This window comes from Ailuropoda melanoleuca, chromosome 8 (genome assembly GCF_002007445.2).
Source record: "Ailuropoda melanoleuca isolate Jingjing chromosome 8, ASM200744v2, whole genome shotgun sequence".
Lineage (NCBI taxonomy): Eukaryota > Metazoa > Chordata > Mammalia > Carnivora > Ursidae > Ailuropoda > Ailuropoda melanoleuca.
Genome location: NC_048225.1, coordinates 128,347,600 through 128,357,932, shown reverse-complemented (window position 1 = coordinate 128,357,932; position 10,333 = coordinate 128,347,600). Strand labels below are relative to the sequence as shown.

The following is a 10,333-nucleotide window of genomic DNA, read 5'->3' as shown; positions in this document are numbered from 1 at the left end:
GGGGGCGGAGCCTGGGCCGGACCACCGGGCGGCCGAGGGGGCGCGGCGCGGCCCGGGGCCCGCGGTCCGGGGCGGGGCTGGATGCGGGGACACTTCCGTGCGGGAGGGGCCGCCCCCCACCGCCCCCCTCCACGGGGCGGGGGCCGCGGTCGAGTACGGGCAGCGACAGGGACTACGAGGCCGAGGTACAAGAAATAGGGACTTTAATGAAGAGGATTTCCCTTTGGTATAAGTGAGACCCGTGGAGACACCCCAACTACACGAAAAGGCCAGGACCGAGACCTAAACTCGCAGCGGCAGGACGGGCTCCGGGCCGGCGAGGTGGCGCAGGCGGCCTCTACCAGGGCCCGTCACAGCCCTGGGGCCTCCCGCCTCGCTCCTTCCAGTCCTAGCTCAGGATCTGCGGCTCTGAGCACCAGGTCTCTGGCAGAAAAGAGAATGCTGTCGGCCCAACTGCCTCAAAGGCTGGGAGGAGAAAATGCCAATGATTGTAAAAGGGCTTCGACAAGTTAGAGGTGATGTGTACACGTAATTGATTCTCGTCATTTTGTGCTCAAGCCACGTTAAACAAATAAGGAAAATAAACCTATAGCCCTAAAACATATGCGTATAAAATAAAAATAAATGCCTTCCCAAATCTACAGATGGTATCTGGGGATTGTCTACTGCTTTCGCCTCAGTGTCCCCGTTCCTGCCTCCACAAATCCGCCTGGGAGAGTTACCAGTTCAGGAAGCCCGCATCCAGTCACCGCCCCCCACCCCCCACCCCACCAGGAGGAGGCAGGGGTAGAGGCTGCAGGACCAAGGGCTATGCTTTGGCTGTAGAGTATAACATGCATGCAACATGGAGCGGGGGGAACGGAACGACTTATGAAATGTATATACAGACCCCTTGGGTGAGGGGCACCTCCTGGCCAGGAGGCACTGAGCAAGGGAGGGGTCCATCTCCCCATTGGCCAGGAAGGGGGGCTCTGAGGCAATCTCTAAGGGTTGCCTATCCCCGGGGAAAGGGGACAGCTGCCATTCCTGCCTCTGTTCTCCCAACCTGAACTGGAGGGGATGCTGAGCAAGGAGAGGACAGGGTCCCAGAAGCCAAGAAGGTGTCAGCACCCCCACCCTCGACCTCAGGGGCTCAAAACTCTTTGCATAAAATATCTTCAGACCTAGGAGATGGTCAAAGGCACAAAGTTTAAACACTGGGAGGGAGGGTTGCTGAGAGGAGACTGGGGTACCCTGAGCCCAGGGGTAGACCAAAGGTGTGATTCATTCCCCCTTCCCTGGAAAGGTGATTGCCCCATTAGGCCTTTCTCACTTCAAGGAGGCATGCTGCCTAGGCCTCCAGCACCCACCTTCTTGGGGAAGGGGGTATCAGATTGGCACAGGAAAGGCCCAGGGAACGAAGCCGCTCTGTACAGTAATACTTTGGTAAAGTTTGGGGAGAAACAGGATTCTACCCCAGGCTTCTGACAAACCCTCTCATTCAGCTGGATGCTGAGCCGTGTCCACACTATCCCTGGCTCCAACACAAGGCCAAGCCCCCAGAACACTCCCAAATGAGGTCCTGAGAATCAAGGAATAGGGTGGAAGGGGTGGGTGGGCCCCTTCAGGGAGAAAGCACTGAGATGGATCACAGCTTCCGCTCAACGGGCTGCTGTAGACATAGTTCACTGCCTGCAGAGATGATGGGCAAGTGATTGTCCACATGGTAGCTGATGAGGTGGCTGACACTCTCAAAGCGGTGATCCTTTGTCCGAACCTGAGGAGTGGGAAGGAAGGGGTTAATTCAGGCGAGGAGTCAAGCAAGACCTCTGCCCCAAGACTGCAGAAATGGGAATATTCAAGGGGGTTGAGGAAGGGGAAAAGGACTGGGAGCGTTGTTGTCGGTCCCGATCACTGAGGCTTCTCTAGAAAGGTAATCCACAGCTAGCTCTGAGAGTGGGCAGAGAGGACATCAGCCCCAGAAACTGTGAAGCTGGGGGACATCTACTCTTCTGACCTGGAAGGTGGCATGTCTCAGAGGAGAACACATACTACGAAAAAGATGGGGAAGGGAGGCTGGGATTGCTGTAGAAAGAAGACCAAAGTTAGCGACAGTGGGGCAATGCAAATAGGTGACAGGACGCCGGGCTAAGCCCTGAGTCTGGAGATGCTGGGGAGGCCCCTGGCTCCTCTTGCAAAAGGAGACTTGGGGTTTCTAGACTCTAACCATCCGATGCTGGGCATCACCACCTCTCCAGGATAGTTTCCTCGTTTGTCAAAAGAGGGGCTCAGGCAAGTTGAACACCTCCTAGCTCAGATGCAAATCAGGGCTGGGGAACTGAGGACTGAAAAGGAACAGAGCTCGGGCTCAGGGGTGTGAGAAGGGAAGGACACCATCCCGCTGGGAAAGGTGCCCATATGCATATGGCAAGCAGGGAAAGCGGGGGCAGCGAGGGGAGATGCATGGCTACACCGCCCTTTCTGCCACCCCCCCACCCCGCCCAACACACACCCCTGCTACACTCACCACGCCCTCAGGGTCCACCAGCAGCAGGTGCTTGGGCTGCCCACTCTGCAAGCCGGTGAGCACGTACTGGCCCGGGGTGGTCGTGCTCTCCCGCACCAGGAAGTCCCCGTTGAGCTGCAGCAGTGCTTCAGCCTCCCGCCGGCTCAGCTTCCCGTGGAACCAGGGCTCCCCTCGGAGCTGCTCAGCCATGGCCACGGCCTGGGTAGTTGGAGGCACCCGAAGGGCATCTTCAAAGGGCTCTGGGGGTTCAGAGAGAAGGCTGAGAAAGGGAACTGGCACAACACAGGCCAGGACCCAGACCTTCGGGAAGGGGAGGCCAGGAAGGAGAGAGCAGGGCAGAAGAGGAGGAACCGAGTGGGAAGATGGAAATGCAGAAAAGGAGAGAGGCGCACTCACTCATGTCAAAGAGGTCTCTGGGCGCACTGCCATTGATGGCAGGATTGGGGGGCCCAGCCCCACCTCCTGCTTGCCGGGCCTTGTCTAGGTTCTGGACGTTGACATAGGAAGGATCATCAAAGAACTCTTTACCTGCTGAGGAAAGGGAGGCGTCACGGTGACCCTAGCCCTGCCTCCTGCATCCCCGACTCTCCCCTCCCAGCTCCCTTCACACCTGGGCAGGGTGGTGGAGGTGGCTTCTGTTTGCGAATTTCTGGGTCTCCCCCGACAGGCTGCCCCACAGGCTGCAAGGACAAAAATAAGATGAGACCAGAAGCCTAAACCGGCCACTCCCAACCCAGGCCCAGCCCACCTCCATCCAAATAACTTACCAGCGTTGCTCCCAGGTGGCTGGGGGACTGGACACCAGGTGGAGTGGACCGAGCAGCCCCCAGGGGGGCTCCTTCCCGAAGCCTCATGTCCACCACTCCCCCAAGAGGAGGTTCCTTCCCCGGGAAATCATTATAGTACTGGTGGTCAGGTGGCTCTTCCTCCTCCTCATCCCAAGCTGAGCCGTCAAAACCGGCCATCCTGAGAAGGACAGGAGGGAGGGAGGGCGGGCACAGACAGACAGTGGCCATGGGCTGGGTACTTCCTGCAGGGAGGGCCTGAGGCTGGCTGTTTTCTATACACAGTCGTTCCATCCTCCCGGCAGCCCTGCAAGGTAGCTATTACTTCCTTCTCCAGTGACAGAGATGAGAGATGAGGGTCAGAGGTGGAGAAATCTGCCTGTGGTTTCACAATTAAAGGGTGGTGGAGCTGAGCTGAACATCGGATTTGATTTTAGAGTTCATGCCCCTGATTATCATGCTATCTCCCAAGAGGGAGGGAAAGCACAAAGTAGAAAGAAGGTATGTCCTCTAGAACATTTTAATCTTCTCTAAATACTCAACAGCTGACGGCCCTAAGGTGGGAAAGAAAGGTAGAGATCTCAGGAAAAAGACATCCTCCCTCACCCAAATTCTTGGTGGCTCCTACGGGCAGGAAAATGAAAAACTAAGGATGGAAAAATGGGCAAGAGAGATAGGCCGGCAGTGCGGTGGCCCGGCACGCAAGAGGAAGAGCAGGGCTGCAGCAGGGCCTGGCCAGACTCTCCCGACGGCTCCAGGAAACATAAGAATGGCAGGAAGTGGGAAACAGGCACACAGGTTATCCCCCCAACCCCCGACCCTCTCGGAGCTCGAGTGTGGGCAGTGGAGCAGACCTGCCTTCTCAGTTCAGGCCGGCGCCCGGGAGCTGCCCCACACCCCCGCACCTGCTCACCTGTCGTGAGGGGTGACCAGCTTGGGCGGGTTCCTGAGGTATTGTTTGAAGCGCAACTCGAAGGCCTGGCCGATGGTGCTGATGACATCCTGAGCGAGCCCTTCGGGACACTCCAGGATGTGACAGGCTGGGGGCACAGCAGAGGAGGCCCATGAGCCCTGAGGCAGACTGCTGGGAGGAGGCGCAACCAGGGGCCCTCGTCTTTCTGGCAGGAGCCCCTGCTTAGCTCCCCAGGTCCTGCTCACCTGCCTCCCGGACAGCCGGCCCCACCCAGCGCTCCCCACCGCGCCTCACCTCTCTGATTCACCGGGTCTTTGGCAACATAGGCGACGTACTCGGCTGTGTCCTGGGGTGGGCAGGGTCAGAAGCAGTCCCTTAGCTCAGTTTTACAGCCCACCTCACCCCTGGCCCCTGCACAACCCAGGCCTTTCCAGACACCACTTCGATCCCTGCACACCCTCTTTTCCAACTCGTGAGGCCCCTACTCTCCCCCCACTGCCCTGTTCCCCAACTCACCGGGTCTCCACCGGACGCAAACGAGATAGACTGCATGTGGTGGTTGGCGATGATCTGAGGGTTAGGGCAGGGGACAAAAAAGGGGACAGAGAAGGAAGGGAATGACATGGGTCAGGCAGCCTCAGGGCCCACACGTGGGCACACACGTGGGTACCCCCACCCCCTCCCAGAGACCTGCAGTGTCAGTCCCACCCTTTTGGCTTCTTAGCCCAGGTCCCCCTAAAGCTCTTTCTTCCTTCCTGTCTTAGCTCCCGGCCCGGGAACCAAGTCCCCGCTCAGCCCTCCCAGCAGCGTTTCTGGCCCCCTCGCCCAACGCCACCAACCTGTTTGCAGTCTGCGGCCATGAGGTTGAGGCTGCTGGTGGAGACGGTGAGAGTGATGGGCATCCCGGCAAATTTCAGGTTACTCCTCCCCAGGATGGAACTGAGCGGGCGGCTACAGGGCTAGGGAAGGGCCCAAGGGTCTCAGAAGCGGGGATTCCCCGCACCACGAATCCCCCACCTTCTGCCTTTTGGCCTTCTCCCCACAGGTCCCATGCTTATCTTCCCCCTGCTCCCTTACATTTCCCACCAGCACCCCCAGCCCCATCAGCCCCAACAGCCCCAGGTACCTTTCTCCTCCTTGTTGCCCCCTTGGCACCGGGCACAGCCTCACACACCAGACTGATGGCCTCCCTGGGGAGAAAGGGGTCCTCAGACCCAGAGCCTGCCTCCCACTCAGCTGGGGCTGCCACAGGGCAGGGGGAGGGGAAGACCAGGCCAGACTCCAGGGGCACTCCAGGCTCTTTGTCGTGGTGGATTGAATTAAGGGCCTTTAATATTTGATGACACAGAGAGGCCACTTCCTGGCTGATTGGGTTAGGGCCTCAGTGGGTCCGGCCCCACCCCCTTCCAGCTACCAAATGTCCCAATCCCTTCCCAAAGGCAGCAGCAACCTTCCATCCACCCCATTTTATACTCAGCCTCCAGCTGCCAGCTGGCTCTGCCACCTCCCCCACCACTCACAAGACTCATAAGTAAGAAGGATCCAGACCAGAGGTACTTCTTTTCACTCAGACTTCAACTCACTCCCCTTAACTTTCTCTCAATCCCCTTTACCTAAAGATAACCCACGGCTAGCAAGCAACCAAGGCCCACTCCCCTGCTCCACTCACCAATCCTGGACTCCCCCCACCTGCCCCCTCCCCACTAACCTGGTGACCTGGGTGCGGGTGTTGAAGTCCAAGGCACGCATTGACTGCAGGACCTCCACACAGCCCATGTACTGAGGGAGGGATGGAGGGGAACAAGTCAGCCGCCTCCCCCCACCCCTTCACAAAGAGCCCTGGGCCTTTTCCCTAGGAGCTCCATAAAGGAAGAGTAAAGGCAGAGAAGTTTTGCCCACTGCCTGTGGCTACACCCTTCAATATGCAAGACCACAGGAAATGAGGAGCGGAGGAAAGGGCAAGCTAGGAGGGCCTCCGGCATCTGGGGAGAGAATGTGGAGGGCAGTGACGGACACTGGGGTGGGAGGGAGCAGGGGTGGGAGTGGAGTGACATCCCCAGAGGGAGGAGGCTGGGAACACAATCAAGACTCACTCATTCCAACACTTACTAAGGGGCTGCAACGTGCTGGGCTTTGTGCTAAGCAGGGCAGGACGGGGGAGTCATAAGAAGGATGGGGTGCAGGCAGAGCAAGAAAGGTATGAAAAACAGGACCCTGAAACCAAGGGAGGTGCTGGGAGAAGCAGAAAAAAAGAGGCTCCAGTAAAGCTGGAGAGAGCAAAGGAAGCGGAGGGGTCCGGGAGGGAGGAGCGAGGGTGGAATGGGAGGGTGTTCACTCACCCGAACCAGGTAGGAAACCCCGGGTCCCATGACTTTGTCGTTGGGATGCAGCCAGCCCCGCGTGGGCTTATTGACAAAGCTCCCGTGGCGGGTCCACTCCTCGCCCCCCAGCTGGCCCCCTTCCACCCGAGTCCTGCGCCCGCCGCCTCCACTCAGCTTGTTCATGTCCTGGAGGAGGGGCAGGGGGCCTGAGTCTGGCATGGCCGCCCCTACGATCCCCTCCCCATCCTCCGCTGCCCTTCCTGGCTCCCCCTTTGGCCCCGGGCGCCCCCCGGCTGGGTTGGCCAGTTTCAGGTTGCTCATCCGGGGGAAGAAGGAGCACAGGGTAGTGGGACTATCATCCCCAGGCAGAGGTGGCAGGATGGGCCCCAGGGACGAGGCTGATGGGGAAGGCAGCTCCTCCGGTGGGGTGGACCCTGAAGCCCCCTCCTCCAGCGATGACAGAGACTCATTCCGAAGTGGGTTGTACTTGGGCTTGGGGGGCAGGAGATCCATGGCGGCAGTTAGAGGGAGGCTGCTGCCCAGCCTGGCCCCCCTGCCAGTCAGGGCAAGGGGGCCAGGCAGGGGGCATCCCCAGGCCCTTAGTCTGACCGGACCTCTAGGGCCCAGGGATCTCAAGGATCCTGGGGAAGGAGAGGGACAAGTGGCGCCAGCGCCCCCAGCTCAGACCCAGAGAGTTTCGGGCCCCATCCCCGCCCAGCGTGGAGCCTCTTCTCTGGCTGAGAAGAGAACAGGCTGGACCCAGAGCTGCCTGGCTCCTCCCCAGGGGCGGAGAGCTAAGGCCAGAGACCAATCCCGAGGACAGTGCTGACTCACAGGCTCTAAGGGGCTAAGCCCCCACCACAGCCCCAGCCTAGAACTCGGGCAGGGATAGAGCTCTCCTTGCCACCCCCGCCCCCGCCCCCAGACAAACTACCAGTAATCTGGGGAGGAGTAAAGTGGGGGTGGGAGGGAAGGATGTAGGAATGAGAAAGAAAGGAGGGAAATAAGAGGAGGTCTGGATCAATCCACACAGGACGTGGGCAGGCCAAAGGGAGCAGGAAGCCGCGGGAGGGTAGGGGGAATGAGAGAGGAAACAGAGGGAGCTGCGGGTGGAAAAGGGAGGGGATCCCTGAGCTCAGCACTTCCCTTCCTGTCCCGGTAGAACACTCAAATGTCCCCCTCCTCCAGGCCAGCCCCCCCCCTCAGCACTACCACACAGTGGGGTGGCGGCCGCAGGGAGCCTGGGCCATTAGCACCCTCTGCTACCACAGCTGTGGACAGGTTAAGAAAAGGGGAAAGGATGGACGTTGTCCTGATGGACGTGGTCCCAGTGGACACAGAGAGGGGCCAAGAGGAAGAGCAAAGCTGGAGAAGTAAGGGGAACAAAGTCCAACTTGGATGGCATACCCAAGAGTCACCACGCAGGAGCTGGGGTAGAGGACAGGCTGATGGAGCCCTACCGCAAGGAGCCCTACCGCAAGGAGCAGCGGTCCCCAGCCAAGCACTCTTTTGTGCCCCCTTCCACAGACCTAGTCAGCAAACCCAGCTGTCAAGGGCGGCTAGGTGGATAGGTGGCAGCGCTCTGACCTGCCAGGCAGGTTCATACCCCTCCTCTGGCAGTGGTGACTAGGGAGGTACAGGTGTCCACTATGGAGCACAGTGCCCCCCAACACCAGGGGCAGAGTCCAGCTGGAGGAGGTGAGAGAGTGAAACAGTTCTCTAAAAGAAGTGGGGGCTACAGGCCATGTAGGGATAAAGAGAGCAGAGGCCAAGTCTGTGCCAGGGGTGCCAGGCACGCGCTGGACACAGGAACAGCCGCAGCCCGTGCCTTCCACACACGGCTCCCAGACATGGCTCTGGTGGAGGAACCGGCAAAGTCACCAAACAAGAAGTAGAAGATACATGCTACCCCCACACTCACTTTGGGATTACCTATTCTTAAACTTCAGAAGATACAAAGATGCAAACTATAGCGATTAATAATACTAACACTTAAATCGTGCTCCATACTGTGCTAAACTCATTTCCCTGGTCTCAGTCACTCCATTTCCTCAGGCCTTCTGCGCTCAGGCCTAGAGAGATCAAGGAAGCAGTTCTGCCCTGGCTTGGCACCCCCCCCACACACACACACAGGCCAGGACGTCCTCCTCCTACGGGAGCCCGCACAATCCTGAGCAGGGAACAGCCAACAGGTGTGGGCGTTTGGAAGGAGAGAAAGAGGAAGTCGGCTCTTGAAATTTGCATAGGAAAGAAGATTGCCTACTGGGAATCGGGGTGGCTGGGTGTGGGGGAGAAGCTGCTCCTGGCTTCTCGGCCCAGCAGGGAGGAGGAGGCAAGTAGCAGGAAATGGCGAAAGCCTCAAGAATGTTTCCAGAAGGGAAGGCTGGGCGAGCGGGACCAGGAGGAATGCCCAGACAAGAACGCTGGTTAGGGGGAGGAGAAGAGCCAAAGGAACGGTGGAGGCTGGGGAGTCCCTTCCAAAAAAAAAAAAATTCAAACCGCAAAAAGGTCACTATCCCCTCCACCCACGCCAAGCCACCGTTTTCTGGCAGCAGAGAACTTTCGCTCCTGTCGCACCCGCAGGTCACACGCCAACAAACCCACGGCCCTACCAGCTCCCGAGGTGCAGGTGTGAGACCTACAGCTGTCTCTGGGGCGAAGTTGGTCCTGGGCAGAGAAACTCCGGGGCTGGGAACCCAGGGGCAAGCCTCTCTCCCCCTCTCGCGCCAAACCCCAAGTCCAGCCCCCTTCCAGCGGGCCCACCCTTAGCAGGGGGCAGGGGGAGACAGAGGGCTGCTTCGGACCTCGCACTGCTCAGAACCGGGCGGGGCACTTGGCCTTCCCACCTGCCGGAGCAGAAGCGCTTGGGAGAGCTGCGCCGAGGCCCAAACGAGAAAAGGGAACTCTGTCTGCAAAGGATTTCGGGACCCAAGACAGCGCTTCTGAGGAGGGGACCCGGGTCCCACTCGGAACGCTCCCGAGGGGGCGTGGCCCCTAAGTCGCGTGCACCGGGGACTTCCAGGAGGCGAGGCTCCCGGACGGCCCAAAGTGGTCAGGGAAGGGGCGGGGCCTCGGGCGGGGCCCCTGGGGAGGCGTGGCCTCCCGCACCCGGCCCGTCCGCCGAGGGGCGGGGCTCTGGCCTTGTGGGAGATAGGCTTTTTGATGGACCCGTCGCCAGGAGGCGGGGTCTCGGGGAATTGGAAGAACTACCGTCAGGCTTCTTGCAGTAGGGCTTGGAAGCATGTCCGGGGGTGGGACTTCCAGGAAAGCTGGGCGGCAGGGTGGGGTCGTGGACAATAAACAGAAAACAAGTCGGGGTTCGGGGAGCCCCCTGAAGATGGGGGTGGGACTTCCGGGGAGGGGGTCTCAGGGGGCGGGACTTACAAATGAGGACCGGAAGTAGGGTCCCGGGAGAGGGGTTCAGGGGTGGAGGAATGGGTCACCTAAAGAGAGGGAGAAGACCCAACTCACCAGGGCCTCATGGAGTCTCCGCACCGCACCGCGGCTCGATTTGGTTCCGGATCACGCCACTGTCTCCTTAGGTCGCCGTTCCAACTTTCTCCCCGGCCTGGCCTCCCTGAAGAAACTTTATTGCACTCACTTCCGGCCTCACTAACCCCTGACCCTCTACCTCAGCGTCCCTCCTTCAGCCGTCCCACTTTTTCCCGAGTCAGCCAATGGCAGCGCGAGAACGCGCACGGGGGCAGGGATAGCCAATTAGAGGCGTACTTTTTACCTACGCTCGTTCTTGACGAACGTAAGAAGTATACTCCAATAAGGACTCGAGGAGACGCAAATCTAAGCCAAT

At 59.5% G+C, this 10,333-nt stretch overlaps 1 protein-coding gene across 3 annotated transcripts; it reads right to left on the bottom strand.

Moving 5' to 3' along the window:
• Positions 1–186: 186 nt before the first annotated feature.
• Positions 187–10,153, bottom strand: SHC1 (SHC adaptor protein 1). 3 transcript variants are annotated; one of them, XM_011229002.3, is made up of 13 exons: positions 9,997–10,153; positions 6,544–6,711; positions 5,913–5,983; positions 5,331–5,394; positions 5,044–5,163; positions 4,721–4,774; positions 4,499–4,550; positions 4,205–4,331; positions 3,274–3,472; positions 3,117–3,186; positions 2,903–3,037; positions 2,507–2,745; positions 187–1,756 (listed from the first exon to the last, which is right to left on the bottom strand). In XM_011229002.3, exons 2-13 carry the CDS (start codon positions 6,706–6,708, stop codon positions 1,628–1,630), a joined length of 1,425 nt encoding a protein of 474 aa, XP_011227304.1. In that variant the 5' UTR covers positions 6,709–6,711; positions 9,997–10,153; the 3' UTR covers positions 187–1,627. The 3 variants fall into 3 exon arrangements, with proteins under 3 accessions (XP_011227304.1, XP_011227303.1, XP_002922529.1); XM_011229001.3 differs by lacking the exon at positions 9,997–10,153 and having other exon boundaries at positions 6,544–9,960; XM_002922483.4 differs by lacking the exon at positions 9,997–10,153 and having other exon boundaries at positions 2,903–3,034; positions 6,544–9,959.
• Positions 10,154–10,333: the final 180 nt, after the last annotated feature.